This window comes from Lycorma delicatula, chromosome 9, assembly GCF_047948215.1.
Source record: "Lycorma delicatula isolate Av1 chromosome 9, ASM4794821v1, whole genome shotgun sequence".
NCBI classification, from domain to species: domain Eukaryota; kingdom Metazoa; phylum Arthropoda; class Insecta; order Hemiptera; family Fulgoridae; genus Lycorma; species Lycorma delicatula.
In genome coordinates this window covers 48,872,201-48,898,632 of record NC_134463.1, presented here as the reverse complement: position 1 = coordinate 48,898,632, position 26,432 = coordinate 48,872,201, and the positions used below count along the sequence as shown (strand labels likewise).

The 26,432-nt window shown below is 28.0% G+C and overlaps 1 protein-coding gene across 1 annotated transcript in view; it reads left to right on the top strand.

Annotated features, from left to right (window-relative positions):
• LOC142330653 (C3 and PZP-like alpha-2-macroglobulin domain-containing protein 8) overlaps positions 1-26,432 on the top strand; it is a 145,292-nt gene that overhangs the window by 104,589 nt on the left and 14,271 nt on the right. The window contains exons 14-20 of the mRNA XM_075376098.1: positions 5,426-5,632; positions 10,120-10,333; positions 12,856-13,020; positions 15,749-15,907; positions 17,345-17,576; positions 19,256-19,508; positions 20,627-20,757. Of these exons, the coding sequence (XP_075232213.1) occupies positions 5,426-5,632; positions 10,120-10,333; positions 12,856-13,020; positions 15,749-15,907; positions 17,345-17,576; positions 19,256-19,508; positions 20,627-20,757 (1,361 nt within the window). The remainder of the gene's footprint in view (positions 1-5,425; positions 5,633-10,119; positions 10,334-12,855; positions 13,021-15,748; positions 15,908-17,344; positions 17,577-19,255; positions 19,509-20,626; positions 20,758-26,432) is intronic.

Genomic DNA, 26,432 nt, shown 5'->3' with positions numbered 1-26,432 from the left:
TGACGGTTTTACATTGCCGCTAATATGGAAAGTAGCTTCATCGCTGAAAATTATCTTGTTTAGAAAACCTTCATCTAACAGCATCTTTTCCTGTAACTGTAAACAAAAATCGAGCCTACTTGTTTTATCTGCATCAGAAAGACGCTGGATTAATTGAAGATGGTACGGTTTGCATAATAAATGTTTATGGAGAACTCTCCACAGTGTTGTTTTCGGAATTCCTAATTCTCTGCCTGCAGCCACAGTTGATTTTGACGGGCTGCAAATAAAACTTGCCTGCACATGTTCGACATTGACTTCTGAGGTTGATGGACGACCAGTTGATTTTCGCTTGCACAAGCAACCGGTTTCACTGAATTGTTTATACCATGCTCGAATTGAATTGTCCCTTGGTGGCTCCTTATGAAATTTCAACCGAATGCATTTTGTACAGAAATTACTGACTTTGACAAGTGAAATTCTAACACACAAAACGACTTCTCGCTTCCCATGGCAGCCATTTTCTCTACTGTCGAAGCCTAGCGAACAAATGGTTTACTAACTGCCTAGTATATGTGGAAAAAAACTATTTGAAGTACTCTTTCGTACAGTACTTGTTTTATTCTTATGAGTGAAATAGTTTTTTGCTAATGAATTTTCGAAACTCTGAAGAACATTATGAAACGCCCTGTATAAACTTTTGTTTTTCATACATATTGATATATGGGTCAACTTTTTCACTTTTTTCTTTTAGTAAAATTGTTTAAAAGAGATAGGTTAAATTATAAAATTCAAGAATATATTCTACTGAATGAATCTTACTTAATTTATTCTTAAAAAAATAACAACATCCACCTCTACTAAATTAGATAACAGAACTGTTTTCCTGTAATTCAACACAATACTTCAGCTTAGATAAAGGGGTTTGTTATGCTTCCATTGCCATTTTTAATTAACACCATTAAAACCCTTTCCATCAGTTTACTCCTAACAATAGTCAACAAAAAAAAAAATTTCATGTATCTGAAATTATACATGGCGATTTTAACTAATTATGGGGTGCTGAATTCAATACTGTTGTCAGAATTTGTGTAAAAAAAAAAGTGGATCACTTTTTTTTTAGATTCATACGATTTATTTACCAATAACTGCTTAATACTGTGAGATCAGTATTTAAAAAAAGTTATTTATGTGTATTCACATATAATACATATATTATAATATATAATATATTATGTATAATCAAATAAATTTTTATTTATTCAAGCACAGATAAATTGAAGTACATTGATATAATTTTAAAATAACAGTTTTTAAAAGTTTGAATCATTGAAATTTCCTCACCTTTAATTTTTGAAATATGTTGACAAACTCTTTTGCTTGTACGATGTTTGACCAGTTTCTCTTAACAAAAGCCAGCAATAGTCACTCACCATTACAGGATCCTGTCTTCCTTTATACCAATGCTCCATGGTCAGAATATCCTCATGGAAATGCTCTCCTTGCAAAGAGAGCCCGAATTTTTGGGAAAAAAGTCTCTGTGGGAATGTAGGAAATGAATTTTGAATGACATCTACTTCCTAAACGTTTGTAGTTTTCTAGCATATTAACCAAAAAACCATAGTTTTCATCTTTTCAGTTGCCTAAAAACCACCAACAATGTCTTTGAAAGACTTCTATGCAGCTACTCCACATTTACTAAGTTTATTGTTAAAAGTTGAGTCCTTAAGCGGTTTCTTGATTTGCAGACCAATAAATAACCCCTCCTTCAGTTTACCTTCACTCAATTTAGGAAAATTTATTTTTAAATCATTAAATCCTGTACATCTTTATCTAGTGCCTTTACAAATTTTTTCTTGAGTCTGTGTTTTATGTGAAGTGGTGGCAGTATGATTTTACTACTTTCAATTAATGATAAATGCTTTACATTTTTTTTCACCAGCCACAAAGTTCTACTGCAATGGCCAATTCTTCACTTGGTAACGACTTTTTGTATCATGACTATCCCAAAGACAAAGAAAATAACAATATTTTATAAACTCACCTTGTCAACAAGAAGTATCGCAACAATTTTCAGATCTCTGCAAACTTTCAGCATTTGTTCTTTGTATTTTATTGCTTCTAATATTGATCCATAGTTTCATATGTTTCTTTCATGTCGACTGCATGATGTAATGGAATAGTTGGGTGTTTGTTACCATTATGCAATGAAAGTACTTTCATGCTAACTTTGAAGAGTCAATAAAAAGACACCATTCTTCAGAAATATGCTGAATTCCAAGCTCTTTCATCAGACCATTAACATCAGTACAAATGCACAATGAATTTTTCGTAGTAAAATAAGTTAAAAGAGTTTTACTTTGTGTTCTAAACATAGTAACTTTTGTTTTTTACGCTAAAAGATTCCACTGTTGCAGTCTGAACCCTAGAAGTTCAGCTTGCTGCTTTGATAACTTTAAATCACGAACTACATCATTAAGTTCATGTTGTTGAATTAAATGAGGATATTTCTTATGAGATATTGTAAAAAATTCCTCAACATCCTCTATATCCTCTACTCTACTCAGATTGTTCTTCTAGTAGTGTGAATTAGATGGTGGTACAGGTAACTACTCTCCGTGTGGTACTAGCGTTAGAGTTGAATTTAAATCTTTATATTTTATGAACTTTTTATTTTTTAATGAAAATTCAAATATATTTGTCATACAAAAGTAGCAGTCTATGACGTATTCCTTAGGTTCACGCCAAACCATCAGTACAGCAAATGGCATGGCTCATTGGTTCCCCTTCTATCATTCAGTTAGAGTTACTGAGCACAGTATTTAAATAAAATGAGGTTATGCCCAGATTTTATCTTGATCTCTGAGTGCACAACCTAAATAAAATTTATAAGCTGTTCTTATGAATTCAGAAATAGACTTTCTTTGAGATTTAGGGGTAAACTTACCATAGACATAAAAAAAAAAATTATTTGGATGATATGAACATCCACAAACTTTTGCAGAAGCCATTTGTAGCAAATAAAAACCAGAAAAATCATTTTTGTATTATAAAGAATTGATGATCTTTCAAAAATCATCCTCAACAACATCGGTTCACAACTTGAGAAAGAACTAAGGGAATATCAAGGAGGTTTCAGACTCTGGAGGAACAGTCCAGACCAAATCACAAGTCTCAAGCTAATAATGGATTACAACAGCAAAAGAAACAGAGACGTGATGATAACATTTGTAGATCTTAAGAAAGCTTATGATCTACATTCTCTGGATCCACAGAGAATTCCGACAAAAAATTCTAAGACAACTTGGACTTCATACCAAATTAATAAATATGATAAAACTGGCCCTTGCAAACACTAAGTCGAAGGTAAAATTCAGAGGCGAGCTGTTGGAACCATTTGAGATCAATGTGTGTCTTGGCACATTGTCTTTGTGCCAAGACAATGGGCTCTCACTGCTATTATTCAACCGCCCTCTAGAAATGATAATGAGAGAGTGGCTTAAAAAATGTCCCCAAAAGTAAAAATAGGCTGAAAAATCAAAACAAACTGTCGTGGTTTTGCAGATGACTTAGCACTACTAGCAAACAACATCAGTGAAGCTAAATCATGGATATTAGAACTTCAAAACATTGCAAATAAAATCGTCCTCAAAATATCATTTGAAAAGACAGAAATTATGCCTCAAAACTAATACAATTAAAAGAATTAAACATAAACTGTAATAAATCAAAATAGTAACCCAATTTAAATACCTTAGAGAAATAATAACAAACAACCTAAATGAAAAAACCTTGATCCACATAAGAAGAAATAAACTAGATAAAGCTGAAAAATTAACCTGGTACACTTACAATAAAAAATGTCTATCAATAAATGTAAAAATAAGACATTACAACATAGTTATAAAAACAGAAGCCACTTATGCAGCAGAAACACTCTTCCACCTAACAAACAATCAAAGACAGACAGACTCCAGAAAATCAAAAGAAGAAATAGAAGAACCTGCATCAATAAAAAGTACAGAAAGATGAGCACTGGTGGATTGTGCCCAACAAAGTTATGTAGAAATTGTTAGAACCCATCACTGATACCATGCATAAGAGGAGATCAGGATTCTTTTGATGCATCATGAGGATGTAAGATTCAAGACTTCTGAAACACAGTACAATCTCAAGTACAATACAATCTCTAGTACAGTACAATCTCAACTTGAAAAAACCAAGGTAGGGTGCAGATGGATTAGAGAAATAAGAGAGGATGTGAAGAAAATTGGCCTTACATCAGAAGACCAACGCAGATAAGATAAAGTTAAACAATAAAATCAAGTACAAAAACACTCAATTCACAGTTACAAGAAAAAACTCACAACAAGAACATTTTCAACATTAGAAAGAGCTCAAAGATTGAATGTATGAAAAGTACTGGAGGGCTGCAAGGCCCAAACAGTCCCGTCAAAGAGATAATGGCTACAAAAGTGATCCTATGTAGTCACAAAAGATAATAATAAAGGATTGATGAAAATACACAAAACACTAAAAACTCTGAGAAACACAACATACGGTGTAGACAAGTGAAGCTAGACTGTAAGATTTTAAGCTGTGTAGTGGGCAACAACAGATATTATATCATACAGTCATGTTTGCACATGTCTACTTCTCATGATACAGTGTATCGTATATTGTGTATATATATATTGTATTTTTTTTTCTTTATTAAGCGTGTATGCATATTATTTAAAAGATCAAAATGAGTTTTATTTTAATAAATATTTACAAATTTATGATTTACATAAAACCTTTACATGGTAACACAATTTCAATAGCATATTTAAAATTAAATCAGCGCCCAAATTATAGTGAGAAAAGTTGTGTAACATGTTACATACAAATTTTGAGTTGACTAATGATAATTAGAGATTGTCTTTTACAGAAACAGTTTATCTGTTAATTTTAAAATAATAATACTAATAATAAAATTTTCTTAATAATCCTGAATTTTCTGCATTATCTTTAATAGTCATATAAATATGTACTCAAATAATTTTCATTAACATCTTCTGAACTGTTAATTATTCTATAGTTAAATTATATAGATACATTATGTCTCTTCGTGTATTTATCTTTTTTTGTGTGTTTACATTTTAAATAATTATTGTACACTGTAATCACATTACTATTATTTTACAGTTAATTGTGTATTTTGTGACGCTGCAGAGATCAAGGTTTTGTCACACTTTCCCTTGATCATGTACCCAAATTTCTTTTTTATCCATGTATTAGTTTATTCATTACTCATTCCTGATGATTACATACCAGTCAAAATAAAAGGTTCATTTATTTTATTACAGTTATAGAATTTAGCATATTCAACAATTGTTTTGATATGATATTATCTACATTGTTTTACAATATGATTATGTATTTATGTTTTGTTTTTTGTTTTCAGAACAAATAGTTATTTCAACAGAAAGCACATTTCAATTTGAATTTCTACCAGCTCCTAGAAATAGGCAAAATATTGTTTTTGAAGTAAGATCTCGTAAAAGTGTACATTTAGCTATTAGTGACATACAAGGAGTTTCTTCTTTGACATACCTGATTGTTCTTGGAGGACTTGGAAATAGAATTTCATGGGTCACTAGAGGAAAACATGGTTTGTTTATTAATATTTATGTAGTCAAGCTTTGTTTCACCAATGAAAATTATTAATCCATTGTCTTTTTTTAAATTTTATACATGGTATGAAATATAAAATAAAAGACAAAAGCATAGTAATACAAAAAAAGATATCAGAGTTACATTACTGTATTAAGCAATGAGTGTTATAACCACATTAGGTTTCCCGTATCTGTGGTTTACTAGTCAAAAATATATTTCTTAAAAGTACTTTAGATAAACTATGAGTAAATTATTAACTTTGAACATAAAGTCATGTCATTATTTTTGATATTATTTTATATTTATAAAGAAAACACACTGATTAATAATAATGTTAAAAATAACCCATTTTTTATTGCTTATTAAAAATAGAAAAAATTTCACTTTGAAAAATAATAATTTTTAAGTTCAAGGAAAGAAAATTTTATTACCTCAATTTTGCAATTAATATCAATAAAGATAGAATAATAACAATGCCTTATTACTTGTTGAATAATGGTTTAATGAATTATTGTCTTGTATAACTTGACATAACTACGTATAACTTGACATATAAAAATAAAAAATATAAAATTAAATAAAACATTAAAGCTAACGTTCATCTGAACAAAGAATGGAGTCCATTTGGACTAAGAGTATGATGTGACCACCTTGGATCAGATTCGAGCGCTGAATGCTAGTAACTGTGAGTAACACTGATTATCCATCCAGATGAAATGAAAAATGCGATTACACTGTGCTGGATTCTAACGTAGAATGCTAGTACAAGCTTAATCAGTTGATCTAAAACAGAACAACTATGATGAATTTTAATTTTTGGGATAGTGTTTAAATACTGATATTGTAGACAATTATAAGAGAAAAAGACTGAAATTTCTTTACTGTTTTATTTCTTCAACATACGTATAAGTTAATTGTAATATTTTATTTATTTACTCACAAGCTATCTTTTCTTTTTAAAACCATTTATAACAAACTTTTAATAAACAATGGAATTTGTACAATCATATAAACCACTTAAATTTTTCTGTTTTGTTAGTTGTTAAAAAGAAGAGATTTTTTAAATACTTTTAAATTACTAATTTTAAATATATGTATTTCTACTGCTATGTGGTATTTTTTCATAAGTTTTCTCTGTTCTGTTAAGAAAAATGTACTATTTGAAAGAAATAAAGGATAATGAAAGAGTAAATGAGTAAATGATTACTAATTGTAGATATTTACTAGTGACCAAGAAGATATTAAGGCTAATATTTTATAGAAAAATTACTGTAAACAAATAACCTTACAACACTTTATTTACTGTGAATACAACCTATAAAGTAAAATTACATTTAAACATAATTAGAAACTGTAAATACAGATCAGGTAAGATCATGAAAAAAGGCAAGATTCATCAGGCCATAAATAAATTAAAACTATGATATTTAAAATATTATTATGTAAAAACAAAAGACAAAAATAAATAATTTAAAAGCATGCATCAAATAATGGTAAACATTTCTTAAAATTGAAGGCTGTACTATTGTGTGAAACACAACATAACTTTGATAAAAAAATATTATCATCCAACAATGAAAAAATTCTAAATATTAAATTTAAAATAAATAAAATTCATATTTTTTCTGACATTTTGTTATTAAAAAAACACAGAAATTAATTTAAAATCTGATATTTAATCAGATTTTTAAAAATGGGATAAATTGGATTGTCATTGTTAAGGGCAAAAAATAAATCTGATGTGGACACCACATGGATCCTTGTACGCATATTAAGTTACATCTACACATTTTTTTAAAATGAAAAGTACACAAAATTTCATTAAAAAATTTTCATTTTTTCATTTTTTTTTTTGTTATTGAAAAATTATTCATCATAAATTTTTTTAGTGAGAGGTTAATAATTATTAATAAATCAATGTATTTAAATTTAAAAAAAGGTAAAAGAAAAAAGGAGATGAAGTCTGATTCAAACCAATGTGCCCTTGTAAAATTCAAATATTTCATTAATTAAAATTTTATTTGGCTATAACTCTGAAACCAGTGAATATAAGTACCACTTATGATATATTGTTGAAAAATGAGAGCTTATCCAAATTTTTTTGATTTTGAGCTTTTTTGGATATTTGGTACAGTCAACTGCAGTCAAAAGGGGAGATGCACAACTAGATGTTACAACAGTCCTAAATCCAAAATTTCAATATCCTATGGTTAATCATTATTCGAGATATGTATCTCGAATACATATCTGTACATATGTACAGATGCCGAAACTAGTCAAAATGGATATTTCCGTTGAAATCTGAAAACCAAAATTTTTTGCAATCACAATTACAAGGAAGTAAAAATCTGATATATCTGTTCAAATGTCATGACTGTAACAACTACTAAATTGAAAAGATTGAACATATAACTGTTTACAGATACAAACAAAAATAAAAATTCACATGTGCAATATAATTCTGTTACTTATTTTAAATCTCCAATCTTTACAAAAAACAGACTACCTTTACAATTCACTTTATAGACACAATAGACACTTCTACAGTAATATTTACCGCATCATTCAAATTATATATTAATCAGTAGCATTATAAAAAATCTATGAACTTGAAAATACATTTAAATTTTAAATCAAAAACATAACGATTTGTCCAAAACAAAATAACAATACACAATAACAACAATAAATAAACACATAGTTAAAAATAAACTATTTTACTAACTATATACTACTACTAGCACCAGTGTCATCACTGATGACATGAATTATCTGAATAAAAGCTCTGAAAGGATTAAATTAAACTATATTTAAAATTTAAATTATGGAATTATTTTTTATTATTACTCGTCATATTTTATTACATTTATTCTTTTACTTTCCCTTCTAGATAGCGCTATAGCAAGGCTATAGCTCTAGATGGGAAAGTATTGTAAATGGTCCAGTTGGGCATATGCGATTTTCACCAGATCTTGACATTTTGACACCTAAGGAACCCTAAAAACTGGGTGGAAATTTTCCAGATGTTCTTATTTGTATGTATGTGTGTGTATTCATTGTTGGCCTCTAAATCACCTTATATCCTAAATCACCTTAAACTAGAGAACCGAATGTCTGTCTTATAAATCACCTTATATACTAGAGGACTGAATTTGACCAAACTTGGTCAGATTACTTCAACCTCTCAAGATTTCACATACCTCAACATTTCAAGATTTCACCTAATTAAGGTCATATTTTTCTTAGACATATTTGTTAACAATTAAAAAATAACATTTGCAAAAAAAACTTGCAAAATCCCCTACTCCAAAAAATGCTCTAACTACTGCTATATTGTGACATCACAGGTGAGCAGTAGAATTAAATAAATGAGTAATATTTAAAGTGTAAAAATGTAACTCGGTCTGTCTGGGTCTTGAACTTGATCGCCCAGATGACTTAGTCCCTGTTGTGTTAAGCCTCATGGGTACATGAGTCTGCTGATCGTACAAGCGAAATGTGTTCTATGTAAGTTTAGAAATTACATTAATTTAGGTAGTGCTGACCGTTGCTGCTAGTACTGCCACACCCATGCAAATTAAATACAGTATGCATGCGCACTGTAGTTAGAATCACTGAATTAAATAAACGAAAAATATTTTATTTAAATAAAATTATAAATATTTAAAATTTAGTTGTGTGTGTTAAGCCATATATCAGAAACAACCCACAATTGTAGCACTTGACAACTATATGAAAGTCCTACACTGTGGTGTCAGCTTTTTTCAGAATACTAAACAACATTTTGCCATGAAGTAAAGTTTAATTTTATAATGAAACTAACATTTCATGGTTCTTTGTTCTTATGAATGTATGACACTCTTCAAGCGTTTTGCATTATATTATATTTAATTAAATTAAAATAGCATTTTGAAAAATATATATATTTTTACTTTAAAGAAAGTTTTGTTAAGATATATTTTATTTGTTAACATATTTTTACTTTTGTTGATTTTTCACTATTAATAAACAAATAACTATAAACATTTAAGGATTACAATAAGTATAAATTCCTTTTTTGCTACCTTTTTGGTCTGCATCACAATTTAATTTTGAGAACATAATCTTTTTGAAAAAACTTTCAATTTTCCAGTTGCTTTATCCTCTTCTATAAATCTATGTATTATACCCTGAAAATAAAAAAAAAAATTAAATTATACAGTAAGAAGACTTTTTAAATTAAGAAAGAGATGCTCTTAATGTTCAAAATCAACATCAACCATTATTTAAAAGATTTTTTGTCTCATTTAATTTTCTTTAATGATTTAATATTTGGAAAATGATTAATTAAATAAATATAAATTTATTATGTAAATAACTTTATATAAGTAAATTAGACAAAAGATTTAACACTGCTTAGTTAAATATTGAGCCATTCAAAAAGAAATATCTCAAATTTGAATCACACAAGTATTCTATTAATGCAGTGTTCATTTGTTTTAGGATATGGTACACATCTTGCCAGTTGGCCTACTCCAGGTGTTATTTCAGGAGAACATAGTAAAACATTATGGTTAAGTTGGGAGCATGGTGCTTTAAGTGTTGGAAATGGTGCTTTACCTCATTTCAATTTAATACTTAAATATAAAATTGATCCTAAGATGAAAATTTATTTCTTAGGATTTACTACTGACTGGGGTGAAAATGCTGATTTCAGGTATTTTTATTTATCCATATTTTTAATTTTAAAATTTCATGCTAAAATATATTTTTTCTTAAAAAAATATTATTTATAAAACAAAATATTTAATATTTTTATTATACCATAGTATAAAAAATAGTTTTTTCACAATCAGGTCTCATGTGGAAAAAATGTAAATTCTTTATTTACCTTTTATCAAACATGACATCCATCAGTTTATAACAGTTAATAGATGAAAGAATATAAAACAAATATAACAGTAATACAATCTACATGAACTCAATTTTTTTATTTAGGAATAGAGGAGATAGGAACATAAAATATAAATTCAAGCATCGCCACTCCATACCAAGCTCCAATAAATAAGCAATTGCCCAATTAGCCAACAGAAGGTGATAATATGATATTACAAGTGGAACCAGGAATGCTGACTTTACTCCTGTGGCATTTACCCACAGTAAAGAGAACAAAGATTAGACAAAGGAAAGAAACCAGATTGGAAACCCTCAGAGGGATTGCCTCTGATTGAGATTAATTAGAGCAATACAGTAAATCATTTAAAGAAACTTTTTTTTATCATTAACGCACTATTTCTTATATAAGCTCAAAACATGTGAGTGGTAATGTAATGTATAAGACTTGCAGCATACAATGAATACCAATTGTAACTGTGATTCAAATTCAGAACTTTCAAATGTTGTTTTTCTGGATGAAAGACAAAAAGGGTGCCTCTCTGGCATAGAGATTTTTAGACACTTGTACAATTATATATGAGAAAAAATTTCATTTCACACTAACTACTCTGGTTTCTATTAGTAGTATAATTTTAATGCTTTCTAATTTAAAGTGAAAATTGCATTATCAAAAGAATCACAAATTTAGGAGTATTCAAAAAAACTTTCAAGCTGAGTTTTGTTTGGCTTGACCCACTTATTAATTTTTTATTATTCCTGACTTTTTCTAAATCTAAATTTAGATGTAGATTTAAATTTATAATGAAATAGAAATACCAATTCTCCCCAGTAGGCATCTTATACAATGGTTTGGGTCTTGTTTACAACTCTGATATTAACCTGGGATAAATAGTTATATCTCCACTATTACCTTGTACAAAAGTATCCTTCTTATTAGAAGGGAATGATCAACTCACCAAGGGACTGCTTCTGGACTAGATTAATTTCTTCAACTGAACCAATCCCTGACAGTATAAGCATAAAATATTTGAAGTTTATATCTTCTTTGCATAAGATTGTTACAACCTTTACTAAGTTTAATTTATACCAAATTGCAACAACAGTAGTGCGTACATGCTACAAATGATGACAGCTTTGAATGTAGTTGAAAATATTCTGATAGAAGTAAAAGACTTGTGTTAAATTGTAAATTTGGTTGTTTGTTATTAAATTAATAATTTTGTATTACTACATTTATAAAAAAGGACATAATAATAATTATGAACTGTGTTGTTGAGAAAATAATAATTAGGTTTCTTAATTAAATTACTTTAATTTAATAAAAGAGCATTACATAATATTCTGCTAGTTTTTAGTCTAACATATTAGTTACTTTTATCTATTCCTACATAAGAAGCATTCAGAGTTCTTGAATGCCATGCTAATTTCAAAATGGTTTATATGACAACGATGGAAATATTAGAAATGAACTTTCTACTTAGCATGTATAATTAATTAATAGGGTGTAATAGATAATTTCTTTATGACTGCTAATTCTCCCCCCTCTCACACTCTCTCTCTCTCTCTCTCTCTCTCTCTCTCTCTCTCTCTCTTTCGGTGTGTGTGTGTGTGTGTGTGTTTTAGCTGTGTAGCAATTTGTACAGTATATTACAATCATTTATTCTGATAAAAATCTAATTTTCATGGTAAACAATACCTCTGTGCTTCTGTGGTCCTTTGAAGACCAAGATAGACTTTTGAAGAACACTAACAATGTTCTTGTATTCCAGGCAACAGTCCAGGCAAAAATCATTAGTAAGATCATTTTAATGAAATTTGTTGCACAAAGTGCAGGCAGCGTACATACTAATCAGTGTAGAAAATGCTTTGACACTTGCTTCAAATGAAATTATTTTCACATAGCAATAAAGTCAGGGATGCTAAGTAATCATCATTTATTTGATCTGTATTCGAGTCTGTGAAGGTGAACCTGATGAAACTTCTCATCTTCTTGGCTCTTGAAATGTTCTGATCATTCTGTACCATTGCTTCTCTAGAATGCTCACCAAACACCTAATATAAATAATATCAATAAGAATAAGAAACTAATCTTAAAAAAAAGTTTTGATGACACTATGTTCTATCAAAAAATTGTTCTTCTCAGCATTCTGGTTGTATTTCGGCAGTATTTATAATTTAAAATTTTATACTTTCTTAAATGAGTTCTTGCTGAGAATCAAATTCTGAATCTACGTTGATTACAGAATCTATTAATTTGCCTTTGTATTATTCAGTTAGACTACACACATACATTTAAAAAAGAATCAAGTAGAAATTTTATTTATCATATTTATTCAATTACAGGATCTGGAATTACAATGATGAGGCTGGATTCTCACAAGTGTTACATCTTGATGTACCAAGATCTGTTTTACCTGGTTCTGAATCCGGAACATTAATCATTAATGGTGGCCTTTCTCTTTTGTCAATTGGTCGATCATTACCAAAAACTCCAACTTTACATACCAGGTAATTTGTAAATTATTTATTTGTTAATTCATCGTGAATTGTTCAATGTTCTATTTTGAGGCAGGTATCTCACTGTGTTTTTATTTATTTGTTAAATTCACTATACAAATTCAAACCTGTTGTGTAGAAATGTAAATTTACCAATCTTCATGGCAGAGTGATCACATTTCTGTCTCATATGGAAGGTTTTGGGTTTGAGTCCTGGTCAAACTTTTTACAACTACAAAAATTTATTTTTTATTGTTAATGGTAACTGTAATTCGGGAAACCTGCTGTCTTAATTGAATATAGAGAGAAAAATTCCATGTCAAACCAGGATTTGAATCCACGGCCTTTATAATGAAAGACTGAGATGCTACCATCTCAGACTATACAAAGTAATGTTAAAATTGTATGTGAAGTACATTCATTAAAGTCCTTTTTTTTAAATTTTATATATTATTTTTTGTCTTTTTTACTATTTATGTAACTATTATTCGGTTGAAAACTGAATTAAAATAATTAATCATAAATAGCCTATAGTTTTTATTATTTCAAAAAATTCAATTTTAATTAGAATTTATTGATGGAAAATATTTGGTTTGTTTCCACAATTCTTCTTTTATTTGAAAATATTTTTAAAAATTGAAAATCGTGAGGAGACACTGCACTGTGGCGACAGCACATAGGTGAGCATTGCATGAATCAACAATGCCATAAGTAAGCAAGCCTGTGTTGCTTTTTCTGGATCGCACGATGCAGTTTTTTTCATAATTTCACAAAACTCATCATTAGTGATTGTGTAGCGTCGAGGCAAAAGCTTGACAAGCAAAACTCCTTTCTTTTGATGTAAAACATTGTGCATCTTCCAAGTGGAAACATCGACATGCATTTTGTCATTTTAGAAGATGAGATGTGATACCATTATATAGATTATAGTTTCATGTCATTACAAGCAACACCTATGTCTCATCCTCCATGACTACAGTCAAGAAGTCGTTACCTTGTTCTCTGTAGAGTTAATAATTCCAACGTACTGCCCAACTGCTTCATTTTGTGATTTTCTATATGCATCTTAAGCATTCAGTGTGCACACAGTTTCCAGTAATTCAATTTCTCAAACAGAATTTTGTGAGGAAGTGAATGTGAAATTTCTGGAAAGTGCATGAAAAGAGATCTGATGTTAAATTGTCTGTTTTCTTTAATCTTATCAGCTGCACTTGCCACTGAGTCAGTTATTTAAGTAGCTCCATTCATCATTGTGCAGGTTGTGATGTCCTTTATTAAACAACTATACCCTTCATTGCAATTAATGAAATCATTAATTTTTCTCTATAAATGTTACAAATGTGAAAGTGAATTTAAACTAATTTAATGTTCCTTGCATTACAGATGGAATTTCATATGTGATGGGTATCTCGATTTAAAAAAAAATTATAATCCCACACTAAGAAGAAATGTACAGACTAGAAAATTGAAAAAAATCCCTTTTTAACATATCAGGCTACTCAGGATGCATGTTAGAATCCTGATTGTAGCATTACAGTAGCAATATTTAGAAACTGAACTTACTTTTTGGATTTACCTCATATAATTTACATTAAGAAAATTTTAAAAATTTTGATAAAGATATTTTTCTAAAAAAAAGGTTTTTCTTTCTTATTGTTGGAAGTCTATTCATTTTTATTATAATGCAGATTTTGTGTAAAATTTGGCCATAGCAAACCTCTTGCAAGTAACAACTCACATTGTGGTTAGTTACAAAAAAAATATGTTTGTCTCCTTCACAGAACAGTATTGATTGAAAATATAACAGTGATAATGTACTTTAAAAACATACATAAAAACAATTTACATTTTACTTAAATTTTTATAATTTAGAATACAGTGTATTGTCACAGTTCTATTATGTAATCGTTATATCTTTATTAAAGTACAATCTAAATTTGAAATATACAGTATTTAATGCACTATTGAATAATATAAAATACAATATTATATTCATACGTATCAGCTTCAACATTACGTAAGGTTGGGTTAGAATATTATTAACATTAAAAATATGAATTATAACAATTTTTTTATTGTGGAATTAAACACTGGCTTAAAAAAGTATTTCTTCGGAATTTGAATATACTGTGTGTAAACAATATGGTTGTTAGATATATTTGAATAAGTGGGATAACATTTTATTCACATTAAAATCGTTAATATTTTAATATATTAGATAAACATAATTTGCTAAAATTGATAGTTACTTGATATTAATAGTTTTAAAATTTAATAATGCCTATGTTTATTAAGGTATTTTTTATTACAGAATATTACCTAAACATATCCATCAAATCCTAAAACAATATCTTAAAGATAGATAGTCTATTTAAAGAATATAAAATAATAAAAATGGAAGAAAAATTATCACATTTAATTTTGTTTACTTGATTAGAATTAAAATATAAATATACTGATCATGTTTTATGTAATAATTTATAAATATTTTATAATTTGTGCATATATTTGCAACTTTTTTTTCTACTCAGGTTTTATTTTTCCGTGTCCTTCATAAAAAAAAGGAGTACTAATGATTTTTTTTGTACATATTTTCTTATAAAACATATAAGCTATAGCTCTGGCTGTTTTAATGATATTAAATTGTTTATTTGTCTCATATTTACATTACAATTCTTTTTAATAAACAGTACTATGTATATAAAATTGTAAGTTAATAAGTTGTTTTGGATTTTTATAGCTTATCAAATACAATATCACAGATAGCACCCTTACTGGAATCTAAAAATATAACATCAAATGAAAGCATCAGACTTCTTAAACAGCATGTACAGAATTTAATGGCATTTAAGAACAGTGATAATTCGTTTGGTGATCATCGTAACATATCAAGTCATTGGTCAGTACCTATTTACATGTTTTTTAAAGTTGTTAAATTTTAATAGTTATTGATTGTTTATAAATGTATGAGTAAAATTTCATGAGGCTGAAATAAATGGCTACATGTCATTAAAAAATCCTCTGAAAGTTTTGGCTGCTGAATTATTTTTTTTCAAGTGCAGCAATAAATTGGTCCATTGAGGAAGTTTATCATAAATTTAAAAAAGTTAGCAGTAAAGTTATAAATGTAATTATCAGTAAATCTATTTTATTGATTTTTGATAAATTTATTTTTATTTATTATTTAAAAAAATAAATTGTGTACTTTATTGTAAGTTGTAAGTAATAAAATATATACTTATCTCTGAGCCAGTTTATGTCTAAGTTAAGCCTTCTTCTCCCTTGGCAAAGATTGCACCACCAAGCCATTTTTTTCTGAAAAAAGTAAGTATACTTGTATACACTATTAAAGTATTATACATTTTTATTATTAATTATTAAAGTATTTATATTATTTAATAATTTTAGTATAGAATCCTGTCTACTCTACTTTCTTAATTATAAATATCAGTATTTACGAATGAGTAACCTGATAGAATTATAAAACAGAAAGCAGGTACTCTTTAATTAAGAAATGTTTCAATCCTTATATAATTTTCAGATCTTCAGTCTTGGCCTTTAATTATCTAAATTTTTCTGAATTACCAGCACTTTCTGATAATAGCATTCTTTCCTTTTCATGGCCAAGATTGTAACAAAAACTTATTGCTTTCTGAGCTGTTCCTTTCATGCACCATTTTTTATAAATCATAATCATAACTGGTGCTGAAGTTGATCAGGCATTCTTCAAATGACTATGATGCCAATTACCAAATTTGAATTCAATTCAATATTGACTATATTATGTTACAAATGATTGCATTTCTAATATATGCTCTGTCATTTCTTGGAAATACTGAGCAACTAATTATCCTAAACTAAAAATCTGATTTCAAACAGGGATTTTTTGTAAAACAACCAGAAACATCTCAATAACATATGACTATAGAACAGTGAAATATTCATGGATATGGTCTCAAATATAATAATAAAGTCTTTCAGAAATTTATCATCTTCCTGATGGACATGGTTGTTTACTGGAAACTAACTAACTAAAGTGTATGGGCATGAAATTATAAATAACTTATGCAGTAATAATAATATATAATGTAAACATTATAAACAAATGAAGAGGATAAAAAGTGTTTCCTCATGGACTGAGTATGGCAAATTTTATATTCTCAGTCCTTGGCTTGAGTTGGTAAAATAAGAATAACATAAAAGTTCAAAATTTTGCTTCTTATTGTCAACTTAAATTGTCATATTCATAAATTATTTGATGGTTATATTTCTATTGTTATTATTATTATAACCTATGTTATTTTTAAATTGATTTTTTTTTACCTAAATTTTTCAGGAACACGCTACATGCATTGGAAATTTTAAATTATGCCCAGATGTACATAGGAGTTGATTCTGAACTAATAACATCAATTATAAAGTGGATAAAGAATAGGCAGAATAGAGATGGCAGTTTTACTCCAAGTTACTTAGATTTTGCAGTAAATAATATAACAGAATCAAATTTAATAGTGCAAACTACTGCAGAAACATTAGCCACATTACTTAGAATAGGAATTGAAAATGAGGTAGGTAAATAATTTTGTTTTAATGTTCTTCATAACCAACACTTGTATGAAAGCAAGTGTTTTCTTCCTTTGTTTTTTTTAGGAATATTGTTTTTTCTTATAGGGAATAATATTTTTATTCTAATTTGTTCTTCAAATGTAATAAAAACATTTATTTTATTTACGAAAGTTTTTAACAATCAGTCAATTATATTTTAATAACAGCCCCAATTATGGCTGTTCTAGTCCCCATGAACTCACCTTCCCATAAAGAAACTTCAGCCAATATCTTTAAACTTCATCAGCTGAAAGAATGCATTAATCTGATTGAACTTGGCATGTTTTTTTTCTTGGTTCAAGAAGCTTCCATTGAGATGATTGGGCATTCATTTGAATATCATAACTATACCTTCATATTTCATTGCATGTTATAATATGCTTGAATAATTCTACGTCATCACTGACGTAGAATTATTCAATTGTTTTGCAAAGATTTTGCATTAATTACTTTTGTTAAAAATTGAATAGTTTTGGAACAAATTTTGCTGCTACTCACTTCATACTCAAAATGTCACACAAGCTATAAGAGATTCTCATCCCTTCAACAACTTCTCTAATAGTGATTCAATGATTAATGATCACAATGTTTATATTTTCTATATTTTAAATGGTTGTTAACATGTTAGGAAGTCTAACCTTTTGTTGACTTCAATATTTTCTTGAAATTGTACCATTGTTGTACAATATTACCATTGAAATTGTAATGGTACCATTGTACCATTGAAATTGTACCAATATTGTTTGTACCATTCACAAAGCCTTGTTGTTATATAACATCCTCTCCAAAAACATTCTCTAACCTCTTCACTGCTTCACTGTACTTTATTCCATTTTTAAGACAAAATTTAAAGCAGATTCTTTGTTCCATTATTTTCAAACAAAATCAATCACCACTTGTAATAAAATATGTCCTAATTACTCGGCTGCCAAATTTGGTATAATATTTTTATTTTTTTCTATTTTCCTAATGTGTACGTTGCAATCTGTTTAACTAGTGTGAACAATAAGCAACCCCTTCATGGCCTAATGAGATTAGGATGATAATGTATGGCATGTAAATGAAGTGTAGTCAGTACAATTTTTCAAACTTTCAAAATAGTCAAGATGAGAATATAAAAGTAAAGTTTTTGATCACTTTGAGGAGGAGAGAAGACAGTGTCTACACTAAAGAAGGAAGAATTAAACAATTAAAATGCTATATTTGCTTAAGTTCAATGTTAACGGAACACTGAAAAGTGAAAGAAACAGTTATTATGTTTTAAGATGGGGTTACAGTTAAGTGTCATATGAAGTGTCATATATAATTGGAGTGTACATACAGATGTGAAAATTATACATGATGTAAAAAGAAATGGGATTTATCAGGATCTTAAAAGTTTAGCTGGGAGTAGTGTAGGTGGAGAGATGTAAATGGTGCAAGGGACCTGCCTCAGGATAAATAACATAATATGATGATAATGATTTTACTTTAGTTTTTCTTTTTGTTATGAAGAAAAAATAAGTTATTTTTTTTGCCAGGCAATTATGATTGAATCAAAAGTAGGTGTTTAGATGGATGAATATGATCACTTCTTTATCACTTAATTATAAAAATAATTGTATACATTTTATTAGATATTGATTTTAATTTTCTTTCCTAGGATGATGCTGAGGTTATTCTGAAAGCAAGATTTTATCTTGAAAGTTGTTTATATCATGATTTAGACTATATTTCACTAGCAATGCTTAATTATGCATTGGTATTAACAAAAAGCATTATGTTGCCTCAAGCGGTAGATCGTTTACGTAACACTTCGACTAATGAAGAAGGTGATTTTGGTTGGCCACATCCAACTGATAGTTCTGATTGGTTGTATGAAGAAGGAGCTGGTCAGATTAAACCTCCAGTTGCATGTAAGTTAATTTTTTTATTACATTGAAGAAGTTTGAAAATACTTTAAAAAAATTTATTGAAAAGTATCAATTATTTCATTGAATAATTTTAAAAAAATTTATTGAAAAGTATCAATTATTTCATTGAATAATTTTGTATATCAGTTATGAGATAGGTAAGACTATTTAAAATATAGTTATGTTAATTATTCTCTACATAAAAAAAAGAAAGAAATAAGAAACTTGCCAGTGAAGTAACTAATGTATTTTGGTTATCAATCGCTGTGATGTTATGATAGTGTCCCTGCCTTTGACTATTGACAGTCACTGAAATGCTATCACAGAGTTAATAAGGATTACTACCTGGAAGTTCTATGCCATTTTCATGAAGAAATCTGAAGAAAAAATGCCTGGGTTATGGCAAAACAATTCATGGCATTGCATCACAACAATGCACATGCTCACATTTCACTTCATGAATTTTTAGCCAAAAACAATACCATTATGATGTTCTCACCTCCATATTTGCCAGACATGGTCCCCTGTGACTTCCTCAAGCTGAAAAGAACCGTGAAAGTTGACTGCTAGCATTGAAGAGATAAAGACAGAATCACTGAAAGCACTAAATGCCATACTGGAAATTGCATAGGTGCTTTGAAGATTAGAATAAGCACTGGCACAAATGTATTGTATCTTAAAAGGTGTAATTTGAAGGTAACAAAATTAACATTAATGAATGAATAAAGTTTTTTTGAGAAAAACTAAAACTCCATGTATTTTTTTATCAAACCTTGTATTTTATTTGACCTTTTTGTGTTATAAAATGGCTTCAACCCATCATTAAAAAGTCTGATATTACCTCATAATCAAAATCTTGAAGATGGTAAATTATTTTTACAGGAAATAATATTACATTTGCAGGAATAATACAATATTTTGCATGAAAAATCTTCAGAAAGTTCTGTGACAGCAGTAGCACACTCATAAAAATACTATGTCATAAATATTATAATATATACATTCTGTGAGAATATATTCGTATTCATTTTTTAAGTTTGACTTAGTAAATTAAAACTATTATTTTTTTAATTTTATCTGTTTAGGTTAACTAACTTAATTAGTTATTTTTATTTTTCTAGCAAATGTAAATGATTATAAAGCATCATTATATGTTTTGATGACCTATTCATTATTACCAGATTTAAAATCTGCCGAACCTGTTGTAAGGTATCTTTTCTACAGATCACATGTTTTGGACAAACATACAGAGGTAATAAAATAGTTAATAAGTGATTAATTTTTAATATTTACTTCTTTATATTATGATCTTAATGTTTTTTTAAAAGAATTCCAAAACATTTTAATTCACTATACACAACCAATACCAATTATAGTCTTAGCTATTGTTAAAGTGCTAAATTACCTTTTATTTTTTTATGGTAGTTTTAGTTGTTTATATAAATAAATTATTTTTTAAGTAAGTTATTGTATTATCATCTTTATTATTTACTGAGCAAGGCCTTTTTAGAAATATGTTTTCCAATTTAGAACTAATAGCAAGTTAAGTTCCTTAGTAAGATAGTTTAAACTTCAGCCTGAAAACTTGATACTTCTGAAAATTAAAATACATAAAGTAAGAATTAATACCAAAATTTGAAGCCATGTTTAATTAACAAATTCCCATAGAACCTTGAAGTTAAGAATACTGTATGCAGTATCACTGTGCATGATTGGCATTTATAAGTGACTACTTATGATCACAGCTGTTGATGTCATCCTAAACTTATGAATAAATAGATTTTTTCTAACATGACCGAAGAAGTTTGGGTATAAGTTTCAGAAGTATTTTTTCATAAATTTATAAAGAGCTTAAATCCCTTACCACTCTCTGACGGAATATTCCGACATAGCTGATCTGCATTTTTAGGACTTTTGTCGGAATATTCCAACGTCAACTTTTGTCTGGATTTAATTTGTTCTCTGTCTTAATATTCCATCATTTATATAGTTTTTTTTTAGTGGTATTCTACAATGATACAATGTTAGGTTATGTTAGTTGTTATTTTTAATACAGTATAAAGTGAGGGATTTTCATGTGTATTTGATCATAATCAGCTGACCCAGCTGTAATGACAAATTGTTTATTTATGGTGTTGTTCTTTGTAATTGGACAGTGAGCACTATATTTCTTATCAAATCCCAAATTCTATAAATATATCAGTATATAAGTGTTTAATAATATAAATATTTTGTGTGTAAATTAAATTATAAAACTAATTACATAAATGTTTTGTATCTACATGTGACAGCAATTTTGTGAATATTGCATATGTTTGTATGTGTAATAAAATACATTTTTTATGCAAAAAAATTGTTTGTAAATACATATTAGATCATTATAAGTCAAAATACATACATTAAACAAAAAAAAAAGTAGAACAAGATAACACTCATTTCTATAAAAAAAATAAACCGGTAAGGGAAGTTAACAAAGGTAATAATGGAGGCAAGAATAGAGGAAAGGAACGCATGAAGATCTTTTTTATAGTACGGAAAAGGTATTTGAGTGGAATACAGCTCAGAGAAAAGGAAAGAATTGGAAAAGGAAAGGTAAGTTAGAATTGAAGGATCACAATGTTTATTTGAAAAAATTAAATAAATTAATAAAAGAAATTGACTAAGTACATTCTAATTTTTCAGTGGATATTCTATTTACTATTCTTAAAATTTAATAAAATAAATAATCATTATTTTAATTTTTATATCACTATGCTGTGGTAAGGTTAAGAATGAAGTTTAAGGTATAGTGCCAAAGTTAATAAAATGTAAATGAGAAAAAATGGATTTATGGTTGTAATGTGTGGTATAAAAAGAAACGACAAGAAAAAACACTTGTAGTGTGGGTATAATAAATATTTAATAATGAGACAACAAGCTTAGTTTAGTTTTCTATTTACGAGTAGGAAATTTTTAGTATAAAATTATGGTTAAACATTTACTATTCGGAATAAGATTTTTTTTATTTGTTACTATCTGGAATAAGATTTTTTTTATGGTACGAATTTATTCTTGAACCTACTTTGCTACTTAATATTGTTTCATTTTCTGCAGCTCCCACTAATTAATTCTGCTGATAATGAAATAGTATTCTTTTGAATTATCGATTACTTTATAACAATCGAACCCAATTAAACTGATAAAATAATGAATCATAATCCTTTCAAGAACTTTTATTTTGTTATTATATAATCGGTGAACCTAATAACAAATAAATTAAACGTTTTTCTTTCGTTGTATTAAAATTTATATTTTGTTTTATCGTTGTAGCTGAAATTATTAAATTACCGATATTTAGCGAAACAGGATTTTTTTCATACAAATATTATTCCTCATTTTAAGTCTTCTGCATTGTTCAACTTTTTTCCATACACTTACGATCAGGGTGTTCACTTTTTTTTTAGAGTTTGATAATGAAGCAACATTATGTTTCAAGTGGCTCAGCTCCTGCTTTTCAATGAACTCTTAGCACACGCCCTAACTACCTTTGAAATGATGTTCTATATTGGACCGCAGCAGTTTCAATACACCACAAGAATGAAATTTACTCACTTCTTTTTCATTGTCTGCTATCCTGTTGTCGTAAAGTAATCAGAACTATTATAGAACTATTGTAGAACTATTATTATTCCATTAAACTGGACTTAAATTGAAAGCAGTAAACCTCATATTGAAGTCTATATTTTGAGTAAAAGCAAATGTCAGCATTAATATAAGGTTAGATCGCTTCTGTAACTTTATTTGTCTTTGAATACAATTAAATTTTTATTTTAAAAAAAAGGCAAAAATTCTTATACTTATTTTGAAACAAAATTGGTCAGGATTTGTGATATTTTTATTATATTTTGTGATTTATCTAACTTAAATTATCTAAACATTACAATTAAATGATGTATTGACTAAATGTAAAAAATTAAATAACCAGCAGTAATAAATAAATAAATAAATAAATTTTATTCTCTTTATAACAATTTCAGTAAAAGCAGAACATTTATAATTTGATTAGTGTATACATCTTTTATATTTCCAACATATATAAATGAGCTGATTTCAATTATTTTAAAATTATTTTGCGAAAGAAGTTTCTAAGCAAACTCAACTCAGGGGGACGGATCTTTTATTCACGTCATTCGCCTGCTCAAATCACTGAGGTGGGATAACCCGGCCATACCGGGCCCAGCTATACCGTTCCTGGACCCCAACACAGCAACTGGAACTCGGTCTTGCTTCTTGCCTGCCTCAAGCCACCAGGGAGGGATATCAAGTCTGGTTATGCTGTTCCCAGATCCACCTCAGGAACCTTTTTCCAGATCATGGCCTTGAAAAGGCCCAGAAAAAAGTTTCTGGAGCAGCACCACCACTAATTTTAGCTACGAGCTGCCACTATTTTTTTGTGAGTTTTTACAACCAATTAATACTCTTTCTACTTAGACAAGTTGAAAATATTTTTCATTTAGCCATCATTATTACTAAGTATTTTATTATTAGAGGTTAATTGCACGGAGATGTTCATTTTAACTGTTGCCCTTTATTATTATTTCTTAAACTACTACATAACTTTAAATGGGTAAATTAATTTATTTTATCTCCAAGTATTAAAACTAAGGCATTGCCATTTTAAAATTGATTTCCGTTTTTGTAAAATGGCCGCTATTGTTTGATATTTTTTATTTTTAGAATAGCAACCCCTATTGTTTGCAAATTTTCGACATACACAAAAACATCAATTTATGACATTTTTATATTATGATATTTTTCAATGAATCCAACCATGTAGGAGGTGCAGCCTTTCATAAAAACCAGTATTGTATTCAACATTAATTTTTCCACTGTACTGCATATTTTTAATCAAATTTTTTGATGAAAAATATGATTAAAAACAAAAACTTTTTTATTCTAGTTTTTGTTTTTTATTCTAGGGTATTTTTATTTAAACGTAACCGTTCATGATCCATAATCCACATCCAATCACGAGTTGGACTAATATACGTACTTGTTGAATTGGAAAAAAAAGTTTATCTAAAATAATAAAATATTACAAATAAAAAATTCTAGTAAAATACAGTGACAAAAGAATAAATTTGCAAAGCTGTAGACTTAGATTTAAAGTATATGTGTATGTATATAAGTGCAACTGGAGGTCTTCAGTGATTCCATTTAGAGAAGTTACCCAATAATTAAAAAGATTATTAAAATTATGTTTTTTATCGTTTAATGGTAAAATATTATCGGTTATTTAAAACGATAAATTGGCCACTACATTGGAAAAATTGAGATGAATTTAAAATTGCCAATATCGTACTTTTATTGCTTAGGGAAAAATAATGAAGTTTTCCTCATTTATAAAGATTTTTATTGTGGTTCTAACTATGGCAGAAATTCACTGATAACTTTAAATATACTGATATAATTCTGATATTTAAAGTATATGCATATATTTTGTTGTTAAAAAATTAAAGAAAAATTGGAAGATAGGGCATAAATATTTGTATACTTTGTATATTTGTATACTTTTTCTGAAACCAAATTGGTCTTGTAACACTTCTTCCACTCTCCTCTCAATTCTTCTCTACAGAATTCTAGTTAAGATTTTTGATGCATGGCTAGTTAAGCTAATTGTTTTGCATTCTTCACATTACCTGCTCCTGCTTTCTTTGGTATCATGACTATAACACTTTTTGACTATAAATCTCTTTCTTTACCAGTATTTTACTGCTGTGTGGTAGTTTTCTACGGATATTTTACAGATGTGCACATATATTTTTTAAACATGATTCAGATGGTTACAGAGATAAAACGCTTAATTGTGTCTTCGCACAGAAAATTTTATACAAAATTCTGCAATTTTAATGAATTTAATTATTTATTTACAAAAATAATGTTCTAATATTATTTATATTATCTCTGAAAAAAAGTACAATCAAAGAATTCTAACCTAGTTTGCCAATTTGCTTTTATGTATAATGCAAACATGATATTCCCTTGTAATAGTAACAGTTGCTTATTTCAACATATATCTTTCTTAAGCATTTTATTATATTTATTCTTATTTTTGTAACAGTACTGAGGTACAATAAATTATCTGCTTACGTTAACTTTTGATTGACTCTTTGTATATTGTGATTTAATTAATTTTCCAATTATACTCAAAAAATGAAAACACAATCAAAATACAAAATATTCAGTTAATTGTAAATAAAATAAAAAAAGTACTGTCCTTCAATAATTCAGAAATGTTTTTAAAAAATTGAAGAAATAAGCTTACTGTATAAAAGTAAATAATATTACACGCAAAACCGCGATTAAGAAACTGAAAAACTGATAGAAATAAAACTGCTAATATAAAATTGGTGACTTACACTACTATCCAGTTTCTCGTAAATTTTCACGATTAAGAAAGTTTACTACATTGGCTTGTGTAATGAAATGAATGAGTTAATTTTATTAAGTTTATTCTGTATTTAATATATTAGATTTATTTTATAAGTTTTAATGAAAATCTTTTTCTTTTAATCAAATGTGTACGTGACAGTATAAATAAATGAAATCATAACTTTCAAAAAACAACTGTAATTCATGCCTATTGATAAAAGAATTGAAGGAAGAATATTTCCTTCCTCATCTTTTCCAATCTTGCATTCCAATCTCCATGTATTATTAAATTTTCATCCCCTTTTATGTGTTTAATTGCAACATCAATTTCTTTGTATACATACTACCTCATCATCTTCATCATCATGGACACTTGTAGGTATATAAACGTTAACAATCATTGTCATCTTAGGTTTTGATTTTATCCTTATTATAATGATTTTATTGCTATGCATTTTGAAATACTCTATTCTTGTTTCTATCTTCTTGTTCATTATGAAACCTACACCTGCCTGC